Source organism: Gymnogyps californianus, chromosome 3 (assembly GCF_018139145.2).
Source record: "Gymnogyps californianus isolate 813 chromosome 3, ASM1813914v2, whole genome shotgun sequence".
NCBI lineage: Eukaryota > Metazoa > Chordata > Aves > Accipitriformes > Cathartidae > Gymnogyps > Gymnogyps californianus.
The window spans coordinates 85004980-85021253 of NC_059473.1; the positions used below are offsets into that span (position 1 = coordinate 85004980).

At 36.7% G+C, this 16274-nt stretch overlaps 1 protein-coding gene across 8 annotated transcripts in view; it reads left to right on the forward strand.

The window, feature by feature from the left end:
* Positions 1–16274, forward strand: part of EPHA7 (EPH receptor A7) — a 164285-nt gene that overhangs the window by 57019 nt on the left and 90992 nt on the right. For 7 of the 8 annotated variants that reach the window (XM_050893106.1, XM_050893101.1, XM_050893105.1 and 4 more), the window contains one exon: positions 4–339. The exons of the other annotated variant lie outside the window; for it this stretch is intronic. In XM_050893106.1, coding sequence (XP_050749063.1) covers positions 4–339 — 336 coding nt within the window. The remainder of the gene's footprint in view (positions 1–3; positions 340–16274) is intronic. 8 annotated transcript variants of the gene reach the window in all.

Genomic DNA, 16274 nt, shown 5'->3' on the forward strand with positions numbered 1-16274 from the left:
TAGGACCTCCATCTGCACCACAGAACCTCATTTTCAATATCAACCAGACTACTGTGAGTTTGGAGTGGAGTCCTCCTGCTGACAACGGGGGAAGAAATGATGTGACCTACCGCATTTTGTGCAAGAGATGCAGCTGGGAGCAGGGTGAATGTGTTCCCTGTGGGAGTAACATTGGATATATGCCCCAGCAAACTGGATTAGTAGATAACTATGTCACTGTCATGGACCTGCTAGCTCATGCTAACTACACGTTTGAAGTTGAAGCTGTGAATGGGGTTTCTGACTTGAGTCGTTCCCAGAGGCTTTTTGCAGCTGTCAGTATTACCACCGGTCAAGCAGGTAAGTTTTCATCACTTATGAATCTCAACATTGTGAGACTGAGAGAAATTGGGAACATGCAAACTACAGATGCAGTAAATCAGGAGCGTGTTTGGTGTGTTCTGGCTCATTAATCTTTTCACCTTGCCACTAGTTAATTTGAGCGTATACTATTTCATGATAACCTGTCCTGTTTCTTGGCCTCAGGATTGCTTTCAGAAAGCGTTCGTGAAAGACGTAAAGACGACATACAGCTTTATTATTAAATAGATTTTCTTAACTCTGCAACTTTTTTTTTTCTTCTTACATCGTTGTAGGTCATTCCCTAGTATTTGAAGATAAAAAAAGTAGATGTGACAGTCCTATGCAGCTTTCTTTCTGCATTTTTTAAACCTATATGGGAGTCCTAGGTCACTGCAAGATGATTTGGATATCTGATGGTGTTTTCAGTGTTAATGTTCTCCCTCAGGATAATGTTTCTAATTTATCTTATATTTCCAGACATTTGATTATGAGATTCAGTGAGAATGTGATGATTATTCTTTGTTTCTTCTACTTATCATAATCTGACAGGTGAAATGTCAGGGAAAATAAAATCAAACTAGTATATCACCCCAGGGGAAAAAAGGGCTTTAGTTGTCTGCATGCTGAGTGAAAAAAAAAGAATTCTCTGATTTAGGTTTCTGAAATGACGAGTTGCTTGTTGATAAAAATTATAGGCCTCTGAATCTACAATAGTGCACTGTGGGCTTTAAGAGAGGATAGTAAAACTAACCTTTTGTACATTGAACAAAAGATCTTAAACTGAACATTAATTGCAAGATCTGGCTTCCGAAGAAATGCCTTAAAAGAAAATATGAAGTGAATAACTGATGCTTGCTGTAAGAACAGCTAACCAATGTTTTAAAGGATACTTCATACTTATATCTTGGAGGAAATTTTAATGACTGTGATCAAGCTATTCTTTTTTAGTGCAGTAGAAATGATCCCCTACAGTAATGCTTTGAACTGAGGACAAACTCACCATAAAGGGGCAATGAACAAATAGGAAAAACTGTAGTTATTTTGCACTTTAAAGATGGTCATCTCAAAAAAAAAAAAAAAAAAAAAGGACCAGAAATTTACTTCAAAACCTTCCCTCCCTCCCCCCAAACCTAGGATGGTTTATATAGTTGTTGAAGTTAGGCTGGAATATTTATGGGATATTTAATTTCCTCATAGTGCTTTCCTGGATACCAAATGCATGTTTTATATTATTTTGGAACAATCCCTGTGACTGAAAGGATTGGTCTCTGTGCTCGTTCAGTTCCTGGAGTTTATGATGAGATTTTGAGCACAGAGAACTTACCCTGAAACTATTTTTGCACCACAGATTGTATTATTTTGGCACTTTGATTTTTCATCTTTAAAATAATTCTCTATAATTCTTCAAACATGCACAGGTGGACAGTGTTCTGCTCTCTGTAGATGTCTGTACAGAACTACCACATGAAGAAGAGTATTCGGACTTTTTCCTATTTAGCTAAATCAAATTGACTTGACTTTATGTGCTTTGATGGTTCAGTGGCACACAGGGTAAAGGAAGAGAGTGCAGTTTGGTGGCTAGTATCACATCTCAGGAAGATGAAAAAGCCTTAATGAGAAGTTTGTTGTGTTACCCCCAAGATAATTCATTATAGTTAATTCTCTTGTGTTCTCATAGTCATAGATTTATAGGGTGTTTCAGGCCAGAAGACATAATATGGTTATCCTCTGTTATCTTATAAGCAACACAAGCTATATGATTTTATAAAATGATCCTCACATCAAGCCCAGAGATGTTAGTGAAACTATAGCTTGCATATATATTAGAGACAACATGTAGACTTTACCTAGTGATTTCAAGTAATGGAAAAACCTTCACCCTCCTAGATAAGTTTTGTAAGAGCATGCAGCAGGAAGCAGGAGACCTGACTCTGTTTCTTCCCTGCTCTCCAGCTTGCTGTGGGATTATGCACAGGCGAGCCTTTCCCAATGCTACAGAATCTGACACTGTCACTGTTGAGAGAAAGGGTACTCGTACAACTGAAGCTTTGTCTGTTTAGCACTTCTGAATATCAGGATTTAAAGGCTTCCAGTGGGGCATCTAAAAGGAATATATATAGGAAACAGATTTTTTTGGGGAAAAAAAAAAGGCTTTAAGCTCTCTTTGTTGCAGTTTTCTCTGTAAAATGAAGGTAACCCTTACCTTTCCTTACCAAGTTCTTCAAGATTTTCTGATTAAAAGTGCCATATAAATGCAGCATTTTTTTTCACCCGAATTACAAAATTCATGTTAAAGAAAATACAGTCTTTCAGAACAAATGCATTCACCAAAAGGAAAGACCTCTTTTACATTATTCTTGCAACAGCATGTTTTGGATCCTAATACTGATTTCTTTGGTTTCTCAAAGAGGAAAATATTTTAGGTGGAACAGATTGATGACTATAATTGAACAGAAAGAGACTGGTTGCTCAAAGGAGACTGTTATGCTTCTGTGCTCCTATTTTATTTTACCAAGGAGAGAAAGAAAATGTTGGATTTATTTATAGCCAAGTAAACTAGAATTCATGCAGCTCTCATTTGTTGCTGTGTGACTGTTCTATACTTCTGGCAAAAATGACTTTTTCTATGCCCATATTGCTTTTTATGTGTGTAAATGTGTCTAACTAAACCTTCTTCACATGTTATTATGCTAGCACAATAGGTGGCTATATATAATTACTGGGTTCACCAGTTGCACAGAGGCTTGCAGTGAGATTTTCCCTTTGTAGTTTTGGTTTAATTGAATTGATCCTTTGTGACCATATTCACAAAATTCAAATCATTGTGTGATGATAACAGGAAATTATTGATAAAAGAATGGAGTTATGGAATATATTCAGTGTTTCTTCACCCACTATAACAAGCTTCTGATGAGACAAAGAGAGCATGTCACAGAAAAGAACCAGGTGGTTGATAAAAAACTATTTATATTTGTGGAAATAACACAATAAAAAGACTGCAAGTGGGTAGGTAGCATTTCACATTGCTCACATATATACATATGACACATCACTATTCATTCCTTGTGTTAAAAAGACTTTGTGACTAGGCTATCAGTTGTCATATGGCATATTTTTTATGCTGCAGCCAAGAACCATGAGGCTTTTTGTTTTGCTTTGTTTTGTTTTTTGACAAAAGCATGAAAGAACTGAACCAGAATCAGAGGTAAGAGATTAAGTGCACTAAGTCCCCCAGGAGTAAACCATCTTGTTTCATATCTTGCCTATCCAGCATCATATAAAGAATACAGGATGTCATCCCAGTATTGCAAGCTGATCTATGTGAGCCCCTGCATCCTTGTAGAATTCAGATTTAAATGTGACTAAGCCCCAGTTACAATAGGTGAATGTATTGAAGAGCTGCAGCTGGCAAACAGCTGACAAACACTACCTTTGCAAGCTTATTGAATGGTTGTTTACCAAAGATAAAATTTACCACTTCCCTAATAAGATATTCACCTTTTGGTGGTACTGGTTGTTCCTTTTGATCCATCAAATTCCTTTCCAAATTTTACATTTTTTCCATGCAACACTCATAAGGCTAAAGGAATCGGGTAGGTTTCACAGCAGATGAATATTTGTTGGATTTTGGCATTTATGCACTTTCAAACCTTTAAAAATAAGGTGCGTTTCAGTAGCAATTGTATGATTTTTCTGTTGACACTTTTGCAAAGATAGTGTGTTTTTAAAACTATCGTTCTACATCCTTTCCTCTGGAATTTATCTGAATGGACAATGGACTGGTCTCTGATAAAGGGTGATATTCACCCAACCTAGCCTGACTTTGAGAAAACGTAACATAGGTTGGATGAATCCCAACATTTATCAGGGTTTGAGAAAATTTAAGTATCTGTCCTGAGCCAGTTTGAGTTGTCTTTATAGTCATTGGAAAGAAAAAATCATACGCAAGGGGACACTCCTCATGTCTTATTACCGTAACCAAACATGGCAAACAGAAGTTAAAATATAATGCCAATATCTGTTCCTAAATGTAGTCTCTGTTCGTATGCAGGGAGCACTTGCTAATGCTCGCTGCTTCTTCACAGCAAGAGAAAAGTGCCCCACAGCACTCTTAGGTCATGCTGCACCTTCAGATGCACTTAAAGCTGACAACTTGAAGTGGTTAAAAAACCTTGATTCAGTTCCATAATCAAGGCTTACTCTTGAAAAACGCTTTTTAGTAACAATTTATTTTGTATATGTTGATTTGCTTTTCCTGTTTTTTATGTCTTAGAGTTCAATTTTCAGACCTTTTCCTACAAAAAATCCCCAAATTCACAGTTAAAAAAAAAAAGGAACTAGATTTTTCAAAGTTGCATTATTCCAGCAACTTGAACAGAAAAAACATTACATGCTATAAAATCATGACTGTTAGCAGCAATACCGTTGATTTACACAGCAAGAAGAAATGATTGAATGCATAAAGGAAACAAGCCATCCCTTATGTAAAGCTGTGTGACGGGTTCTGCCTTTCTTAGGTACTTCTGAAGTCTTTCTACACAGGGGAGACACTTTGCATTCTCCTCTACTCTACATTCTCCTTTCGTTGTTGCTGCTCATCATTTTTCTCTTCTTTGCTTCTCTTCGCATTTTCCCCAGCTCTCAATTATCTCCACTCATTTTTTAAAGTCTCCTCTTTCATACTCTCTGCACTATTGACCATCTATTTGTTTCCTGTTCCCTGTCAGTCTCACTTAAGCCTGACTTTTCTCCAGCAATGAGCTGTCCCCCAGCAGAGGCAGCAATCAAGAAAGAAGATTTATGCCTGTGGCTTTCCCAGTCTCTTTGACCTCACCGTTCTAGTTCTATTCTCACTTCTCTCCTTTCCCAGACCATTTTGGTGTCTTCCCATTCTGCCACCAAGTTGTTTTAATCTACCTTCATCTACGCCTTCCGTCCAGTGTTCATTTCTGGTGATACATGGCAGCTTATTACAAATAGCTTCAGTGTTCAATTTCACATTGCTTCTGTGTTTTCCCATTTCAATGGACTTCCTTTAGCTTCAGGTTTCATTTGATATTTCCTGCTAGTGACTTTACTTTTTGAGCTATGCTTCATCTTCTAGCCTTCAAGTGTAGATCAGCTTTCCCACATTGATATGGCTGCATCATCTGTGTATATATTTAAAAACAATGCTTCACGTATAAAAATAGTGTTTTTCTTTTCTTTTTACCAAACGTGTTCCACCTGTTGAGCTGGGAGAATTATTTTATATAAAAAGTCACTTTTCAAAACTAATATCCCCTAACTGCTTTCATTAAGCTGTGTTTTTTAGAAACATATATGTTATGATGGTTGTATTTTGGGTTACCATTTTGCTTAGTGTATTTAATGGGAGCTACAAAGATGTTAGTGCTTATTCTTAATAATAAGGTGTATTTTAATCTGTTTTAACTTTTTTCTAGACCAGTGGGCAGACAGCATAGTTTTGTAACTGTTCTGCACTCCATGGCCACCAACTGAAAAGGGTAAAACTAGAGTAGAAATTAATTACATGCGGTAGTTATTATTCTTCTGGTTTTTTACATGTCTTTTCAGTACATTTTAAAAAATGGATTGGGTTATTTCTGTGGAGCTAAGAGTGCCTATTGATCTGCAATCGCATTACCCTTGACTAGTATCACAGATATTTTGACAGGAGGTGGTAACTGAATTTATGCCTGAATTAAACTGATGGATAAAAACTTGATAAGAATTTCAGTCTTTGTATAGCAAATACTGTCCGGGAAAGCAGTTTGTTCATTCACTGATTGTATCAGGTCATATTTAATGTAGTGAAATCCACAAGGTTACAGAGATACTGCAGAATTGCTAGATTGGGGCATTATTGTAAGATTGCTAAATGTTAAATTTTTTTTAGGATTTTCACAAAGAAGGAATCATCTGTGTAGGATATAATATGGTATGGCATATATGATATTTGACAGTTTTGATAATATTTTATATACATATACAGAATATATATATATATAAATTTGAAATGACAAGCAATATGTTTTATAAGAAAACTTACCGCAGAATAGCGAATTGGTAGTAATTCATTTTTTCTAACATTTAGTTCTAATTTGTTCTAGTATTTTTCACTGAAAGATAAGAGAGAAAGCAAGAAAGCAGATGTTAGCTGTGTTGCTTAGGGTCTGATCCTGCACCGCTGAAGTCAGTGGAAGTTTTGTCATTGACTTCAATAGGAGCAGGATTTGAACCTTATGCTCTATCAGAACACACAGGAACCAAAGCAATGGGCACTCTGTCATCCTGAAAGGAAACTTTAACTTCATATCACATTTTGAGTCTGACTGTAGCAGGTTTTTGCACATCAGTTTGTGGCTGAACGTCATTTGGATTTTTTTTTTTTCCCCAGTATACTAAAAATACGGGGTTTTTTTCCAGCTTTACCATAAAAGCTTTTTAGAAATAGATGTAATAATTTTTTCTAAGAAACTAAGTAAGTTTTTCTAGTAGAGACTTTGTGAATTTTACAATATTTAGAAATAAAAATAGTGGGAAGCTACACTCTAGTGTAGCTACAGAAAGACAAAGTAAAGCTTCAGCTTCACAGAACCAAAGCTCTGAATTAGAAATGGTCAGATTAAGCTTCTATGTATGTTAAATGTTTGGTAGCAACCTGCTAGGAGAAGCATGACAGCCACAGAGCTGTTAACTTTCCCATGCACTGAGCTATTGAAATAGCAGGTTATGTCACCACAGTCAAATGTACACTACTAAAGCATAATTTCACCAGCTACACAATAAATAAGTATGTACTCAAGGAAGAAAATGAGTGATATAAAGTTCAATTTAGCGAAAGAAAGGAGAGATTTGTTTGCTAATGTGACACAAAGGACTAGGAGCCACTTTTTCTTCTAATGTTACAAACACAGGCTGGACATCTCCTTGATGTTTATAAGTTACACCAATTGTCTTCTTAAAAGTAGTGATGAAAAATTAATCCTGACCTTGAAAAGAAAATACATGTGTGAACATCACATTTTCTATGACCAATCCCAGAAACGTTTTTAAAATAAAAGAGCTCTACTTGTGACACCTGCTGGGTGTGTTTTTAGTCCTTCATAAATATGCCTGGCTTCTTCTTTCATTTCATCCATAGTTAGATTATTTCTCATGGCCATAAGTCCTTTTGAACAGAGTAGAAACTAAATAGTACTCTTTGAGCTTTATTATACTCTTTGGGGACCCTTTAGTTCTGTGAAGACCTGGCCAACCTCAAAGACTTTCAAGATACCTGCAGTACAAAGGCAAGAAATCACTTGATACTATTATACATGGTGATACACAATCTAGTGTAGCTGATTAATTCATGCAAAGAAAGAGCAATTCCATAGACCTTTGATTTTGGCAGCAGAACTGTATCTCCGGATCTTCCTTTTTCTGCTTCCTGTGAACTGTAGTATGGTAACTGGATGCAGGATCTAGGTAAGTGCTGAACACCATCAGTAGGATCTCATGAACTCAATGCTATTTGTTTGGTATATTGGCCACATGTATCATTCTCTTACCAAAATAATGTCATGATGATGGTTATGAAATGTAGGCAAATATTTGTCCAGAAACTTTAGAATTTCCACAGGAAATAGTTTTAGGTGAAACACTGTCATGGCTATATTGAGACCTAAGAGTAAAAGAGAAATACAGTGGGGAAACTGGCAAAAAGAAAGGCCTGTTCTGATTCTGTCATAAAATTTCTCAATGATATCTTTCGTTTGTTTGTTTGAGCTTCCTGTTATTTGTAGCTAATAAGAACACATAGCTAGCCTCATAAAAGCACAAGGAAGATTTGGTTTTCAGTATTTACAAAACAGATTTGAACTCCTTCAATGAACAAAACTGTGGCATATTTATACTGGTAGGACAAAATAATACACAGTGTTGAATTAATCTAGCCAAAACCCACTGTGCTCATGAGTTCTGAGATCTTACTTCAGTACAGTGTAATTTATTATTAAGGTGTTTTATTTCTTTGTTATTTTGCCTAGAAAGAACAAAATTCAAAGAAAAAGAGTATGATCATATTTGTAGCAAAATAAGACATTAAAAGTTTTGTCCCTGAATTTCCTAATATTTGATGGTTTGTTTCAGACCTTTTGAAGTATTCAAGTACCATTGTCATTAGAACAAACAAAACCCTCTAAGTGCACAGATGCTTTTTCGATGAGAAACGAGCATCACTACTGAAAGGCACTATTGGAAGTGCATAAATGCCACCAAGTGTGAAATCCTAATTGAGGTTGTATGTAGTAAATTAAAAAGTTCTTTAACTGTAACATCTCTATAGAGTGAAGCATTTGATGACAGCATGGCATGGAGCCAGCCTACTGTAATGACTCCTCTGGCAATCTTTAAAAGAGAGAAGATAGCTTATACAGGGAGAGCTAAAGAAGTTTCTCCATTAAGCTTAAATGATAGAACAGCTAAACATGCAACTTCTAGATGGGAGAGATTGCTCACACTGGTGCCTGTTTAATAGCTGGAAGGCTTTCGTGGTGAGTCTATCACAGCTAGTGTAGTTAGTATGCCAAAAATGCAGTGCAGGAAGAGACGAAGAATGTCTTGAATCAAGAGCTTTCTTAAAGCAAGGTTCAAGTCCACCACTTAGGGATGAAGTTCAGTCTCATAATTCACTGTCTAGAAAGAGGTGCCATGTAGATTTGTTCAGCATTTTAAGACAGTGTATTTCCAGTTTGCTTTATGTATGTATTCTCATTAGAAATAGAGTCAGAGATTCTGCTGCTGCTCTTTTGGAACAGATCATATTTTATTCAGTTACTTATTTTTTATTTGTTGCATGAGCCAGCAAGCCTGCTTTTTTAGAAGGAAAAACAGAGTTTTGGCTAAATGGACCCTCAGGTGAAAAATACAAATCTTCCCCTTTTGGCTCATGGCCTTCTGGCAGTTTAGGGAGTATTAATGGTCCAAGAATGAATGGTTCACTTCTGGCAGGTAAGGGTGAAGATAGCCGAGATGGGTTGGAAAGTCAGGGCAAAATAAGGGTCTGTGAAGAGCTGGGCTTGATCTTTCTGATGCTACTGGGGTAGTAAGAAGGGGAGACATCTTCCCTCATAGCAGTAGCCATTGCTGACTTACCCACTATGACAGCTCCATGAGTGGCAGCAGATTTTTCAGGTGCTGGAATAGTCTGGGTAATTAATAAGTCTGGACAATTTTTGTTGTTTCTGACAAGTGGCTGCCCTATGTAGTTTCTTCTGCTTTGCATGTGATAGAACCAGCCCTGACTCCATAGGGCATATTCCTAATTGAACAGTTATATCTACTACTCTTTAGTGTATGAATTGTTTTGTACAGTGTGGCATTTCTGTAGTCTTTCCCTGTTATAGTCAAAATATATCATTGGATCTATTTCTAGAGGAAATTCTCGGGGCAATTTACTGAGGAAGCCATGGTTGAAGGCTGCAAATTGACAACAATAAAAGTGTTATCCCGAGTTCAATAGTTAATGTTAAGATAGGAGATGCTGATTATCTTTTTCTTTGCTTCGTTAGTGATGAATGGAAGCAAATTTGATGCAGACAGCAATCTGGTGGAATGATGCAGAGCTATCTATGAAAACATCTGTACTAATCCACCAATGCAGTAAATTATAGCTACAAGCAAAAGACATTGATCCAAGAGGATCATTAACAGCTTTAACCAACTGATCCAAGTAATAGGGTAAATGAGAGAACATTATCAAGATCTGATTTTTACAGCTGTCAACTACAATTGCTAAAACATGGTTACCACTTTCTCTCAATTTCAACCATTTTATGACTTAAGTTTAGTATATTCTATTGTGGGCAGCCAACAAGGATCAATTAAGTGGTAAAATATGCAGGAAAAAATTGCCCAGCTATCATGCACTCCATTTACCAGGAGGTCAGTCACAAAGGGAGAGATAATTGCTGCAAGCCAGCAAAATTAATCGGGGATGAGCCAGAAAGGATGATGTATGTTCTGTGACAAAGTACGTGACAGAGATGTACGCATAAACCTGTGGCTGCTTGCCTTGTTGAGGACACAAGGACGAGAGAAGGAGACCTGTGAAAAACAATTAGGATGGCTTCAGAGTGAGCAATTCTTAATTATCCATAACATGTCGACATCAGATAATTAGTGTCCCAATTTTTAACAATATTTGGTCATTAACTACAGTAGAATAGGGAAGATCAAGAACAGAGCCATTTGTCTGAGCTAAGTGTTACATAACGGTGTCTGCATGTGAACGTAAGTCAACTAAATCATGCTCACGATAATGACGCAGAAATCTTCTTATTGTGGGACCAATATAAATGTCCTAAATTCGAGCTTATAGCAAGTTGCATTTTATGTTTCCATAAGGTAGTTTGTTTGTGATAGCAATCCACAAAATAAATCAGGCTTTAATGACAGCTGTATTTTAAACTCCCTAACTTGCTGCTTTTTCATCTGTACATTTAAATTTTCACAGCAAGCAGCATAATTCATATGACTCAGGCCATTTTAGTGTTAATGCTAATTAAGAAAAGGTTATTTTTAGCTCAATTTTCTAAACATGCAAGGCTACGTGAGTGTCCTAAATGTGTATCTCTTTGGACAATTTTCTTTCAGCTCTTTTGTCCTCTGTCAACAGTTTTTGACCAGTTTTAACTATGTTTGACAGAGAAGTAGAAATTTTAAACTCCTACATGAAGTCAACAGGCCAATGAAGACCTGTGCTTACTGAATGAGCTAAATCATGTATCAGACATAAGAAAATCCACATGCGCAGAAACACAGAAAACTTTAAGAAAAATTATTCACAGAACTGCTGGTATTTTTCTAATGTTAATGAAAGAAATCTTAGAAGTGCAGAATGGGATGTTTCATATCTTACTTCCGTCTGGTTTCTGCCATATACAGGCACAGAGAAAGGAAAAGAGGGAGAGGTGTGCGCACACATGCATACACACAAGCATACATGTAGCTTAATCTCTTTTTAATCTCTCTTCCTTCTAGCCTGTTAGTGTATTTTTCAGAATTTTTAAGCCAGATTTCACTTCCTCTGAAGTGAGCTTAAGACTCTAGAGATGAGGTCCTGTCGCTGTGATTCTTAGCTTTTCTTTTTAAGGATGACCCTCCCAAACTTTTACCTACATTTCAACAGCTTGTTGTACACAATTATCCATTGAATCTGGGGTTACCTCTCACATGTATGCATTTGCAGCAGCAGACTCTTCGGTTTGTGTATCTCCCATCTCATACCTGCTGATGGATCTGTTTACCATCTCTCCTTTTGACCTTTTCTGTCTGTGTCATTTAAGCGTTTCTCTTTTTTGAGTACCCCATTTCCTAATGCATCACGGAGCGCTCATTTTTTTCCATAGCACCCAAGCTCCTCTCAAGCAGTAGTGGCTGAGTCAGCGGGCCAGATTCAGAGCGAGTAAACCGTGATCCTTATGTGGAGAAATGCCATTTACTTTGCTAAAGAGTCTATTTAAGTTCATAGAGCCTCTAATCATGGCTGTGAAATGAGGAATTGGATGTTAATATTTCAGAGCCAATACTCTAATGATCTGTCTCTGTGGACCTCCTGTGGAATTATTCCAAATATTCCCTTGTGTAGCTGAGATCAAAATTTCACCCTTAGTTCTAATTTTTTGTATTGCAGCTTAAGTGGTAATGAAGAGGGAAAAGTGCCATTGTTCTTTATATGGTGTAGAGTTAATCACATGAAGCATTTTAGGGCTAAACGTTCTGCTCTTTGATGTTGGCATTAAACATTAGCATTTAAATCTTTGGTGGATATTTACATTGTTGTAGTCAGTGGAGATTGATAGGTTTCTTTAGGGAGTGATTTGGAACAGGAGCCAAATTTAGGAATTGTGCATTGACTTGTCCTTAATTACAGAGGAAGTTTTAGATTACCTTCCCTATTTAGCTACCTAAATTAACTGCAAAAGTTGATGACATGAATGCCCATCTTCCTCCCACCCCCACATATGCAAATGTTAATTTCTGCCACAATGTTCACATTAAATATTTACATGCTTCTATTTATTTTCAAGAAAATACTAAACAAGCAAGCAAATTTAAAAATAATTCCTTGTCTTCAGGATTTTAAAACTCCTTAAAAATAATTTGCTAGTCCTATTAGTAATTCATGTTAAGACTCTTTGAAGCCTTTTACCATTGACTGAGTTAACTAAGGTGCTTAGTAAGGATATGCATATACAGGTGTGTCTTAAAAATAGGGATATTTCACTTGATTGCAGTTTATAGCATTAATGTTAAAAATGTTTTAAAATTTAAAATACTTATTCTATGCTTTCTTTCTATTTTAATGCTAGTTAAGAGTCCCCATTAGGAGGGCTGCAGGTGCCTTACGGTTTATCTTGCCTACAATAATGCAGTGATGACCACTCATCAGTGTTATATACTTTTGTGTAAGCAATACATTAACTAACTCAGCCATGCAGTGGCACAGGACAATTACAAACAGATAACCTTCAATGAGCAATAAATAGAGCAAGTGAACTCCTTCACCATCCTCCTGGGAGCTGTTTCTCAACCTTTGCCCTAGCAGATACCCCAAGCTCTCAGGATATTATCACATTCATGATGCTTTGGAGAGTAATTTCTAGATGCCAAAGAGGAAGCTACCTTTCACACCTGTGCTGACTACAGCAGGTGTAAAGGATGGTGGTGATCTCTCAGGCGGACAAGTCTCATCCCATTTAGCAATCTATAGATCTAAATCAATAGCTCAAACTCCACTTGGATACTAGCAGACAGGTGGTGGGACTCTAAAGAAACTAATGTGTGTTCCCTGTTTACCAAAGCTATGCCTACATGAAAGGAATCAGGGTCCATCCTCTGTTCCTGGCATGTCAGGGCTCACACTGGCAAAGTTAAACTTCTTTATCTCCCATAACAGCATGGCCACATTGAGATTGCCACAACTATGCCCAACTAGCTAACCATGCTAACGAATTAATAGCATGGGCAAACCTGTGTTCATACTCCGTCCTCAACTCTGCCACAGTTTACTTTACTAGATTAAGTTTATTAAGTTTACTGATCTATATTTATAGATTAGGAGGTCTATAAAATTTGACTTCTTGGAAAATATTGTAATAGGCTAATCTCAAAGTGATAAAACTATGCACAAAATCAGCACAACTCCTTTTCTGGGGGAAATGCCACAGCTGCCAACTGCGGTGAAGTTGGTAAACTAGTACCATGCCTCTTTTTGTCACACGAGCGTATAAACTTCTGTGAATATAGAATACTCCCCCAGACTGGGAACAGTCACGGCTGGTGTCATAAATTCTGTTTTGAAAAAGGGTTATGCTTTCCATTGGGCACACAGAAAGGGCTTCAGTTTGTAGTTCATATTTTTGAAGTTTACATCACTTTTCAGTACTCACTTAAATTTTCATTTCCTGTACTCACTATGAAGCCTAGGGAAGGGAAAAACATTCAGAGGATGCAGAAAGCAGTTTTGAAGTTATTTATAAAACATGCAAAACTGTTGTTTCAAAATGTGGGAAAACTTTAAGTATATTTTTGGGAGAAGAAATTAAGTAAAGGATTTTAAAAAAATTGTCTTCTTGCCTATTTAAGCTCTGATTCAAAGTCAGTGGTAAGTTTTCCTTTAAGCCTAGTAGGTATCTAAGCCCTTGAAAATGGCTATTTACTATTACTAAAGACAAAAAGGATGACACAAAGTTGCTTTCCATTTAACTTCCACTGAACAGTCAGAATTATCCTCATATCACAACCTAGAGAGTTAGCACACATAAAAAACCCCATTGAGAGAAGGTGGTAATTATTCAACTATCCATTTTCATACATTTTAATAATCAGATGTTACATTCAAAATAAGGTCATTTTGAAATTTTCTGTAAAAATCTGGGGTCTGGGAAATACTTACTCATGTAAATAGCTCAATTTTTTTCAAGTCAGTAATAAATACTTAGGAATTTGCGTAAGCTAGCTGTAAAAAATAACTTGATCCTTTTTTTTTTTCTGTGTTCAGAAATGCCTTTAGTCGAATGTTTTGAACTTAATCAGTACATCTCAAGGGGAGCTTTGGTGTAAAAGGAGTGCAGTTTGACCCCTGTAGCTGTAGAAAGTAAGAGTCAGTGATCTCCATTAGACTGTATATCCCGCTGGGTAGTATCAGTTGCCCTTTTGTTATTGTAAGCTCTTTCTCTTACTTTTACTGTTTAAATAAATATATTGAAGCTAAAGAGTTAATGACAAATTCAGGAAGTCTTGACTTAACGGTGATGAAGTGAGATGCATTTTGTGCCATTCAATGTACACAATTTATAACCCCGTTTGATTACCACAGCATGTCCTCCGCCTATAAGGATTGCACCCGGGGGACTAGTCAACTTATTAATTCATCACTTGCCGCCTTTTATGGTTGCAATACCCCTTTATGGCATACAAGCAGAAAGATCTAGTAATCCGAAGGCTGCAAGCCGACTGGTTCCACTCTAGCTGACCCTTTGTCTGCAGGCACAATGCTGATAACTTCTCTGGGTTCCTCTTTCTCGGAGGCTGCGTTACCTTCCCGCCTTTTGTCTTATGATAGGAACAAGCAGCCGCGGTTACCGTGACTTCCAGGGATCAACGGCCTTCTGCAAGTTAACCTGTAGCTTTTTTAAGTGCCTTTTGATTTATCTGTCACCTGATCCATCAGCAATGAATAATTTTCATGGAAGGTGCACTTTAATTACCTTCCCATTTGACTAGCATTATCATACCCTATCTAGGTAATTAATCTCACGAAGTATCCAATTTCAGTCTTTATTGCTGGCAGGCAGGCCTTCTGAATTATATGTGCTTGAATGGGCATTGGGTCTGTTGTTAAACTAAATAAGCCATGAAACAAATGTTGGGTCCCTCTTTTTTCTTTTTTTTTTTTTTTTCCTTAACGTGTCTGTAAGGATTTTGTGGTCTAGTTGCTTTGGTTGACATAGTTGAGATTTGTACAATGTAAATCAGGAAAGGACAATGGTAGAAAGTGGTGGCTGATACAAAAGTAATTAAAATAGCACAGATCATAAAAGTCAATCAGTCTCTGAAGAAATAGTTACCAGGTTGTGAAACTAGGTACCAAAAATAATAATTTTTTTCTCTTGAGTAAAGTATAGCTGTTACAGTATGAACTCTGAATGCCAAAGAGTTACTTTGTAGAGCTGGTGCATTCAGAGGATAAATTAGAAGTCCTCCTCCCAATATCAGAGTAGGGATTTGCAATTGTATTCAGTTTTGTGTTTCATTGCTCTGTGGGTGAAAGATAGACCTTTAAAAATGTACTGTTGAACCAGCAGATTAAATACCATGGTAATAAATTTGTAGGAGAGGTTATTCTTTTTCTTATGCCTGTCTTATTAGAAATGGTGAAGAGTTAAGGTATTTGGAAAGCTGAACAAAAATGCTGTCTAAGTGGGTAAAAATAAATAATAGCATAGTGCAGATCTTTCATTCAGTTGCCTACACTTTAGACCCACTATGTCTGTTTTGGAAATTCCTTTGTAATTTTTCTGAAAGTGCTTTTTCTTCTCTGTTTCCTCTCAGTTCCCTTCCCATTCCCCAAAGAAAAATTGTAACGGGTTAAATTTTACAAAGGTTTTGACAGAAACATCTTACCTCAGATACAGGTGAGAATTCCTTGAGAATTTTCACAAGTCCATTTCCTGGAAATAAATTTACTCACTTTATCACTGAAACTGATAAGAATGTATGTGTTAGTTAAGTTTCATGTTTTGAGTACAGAACAGAATTGATGGATTAGAAAAAACTTTTTTAAAGGAATTAAGAAAGTATGAAGATTTGTGAAGGAAATTATGAAATCTTAAGGTCATAGGATTTTTCTTCATTGTCATAGTTTTTAAGTTAGCTAAAGC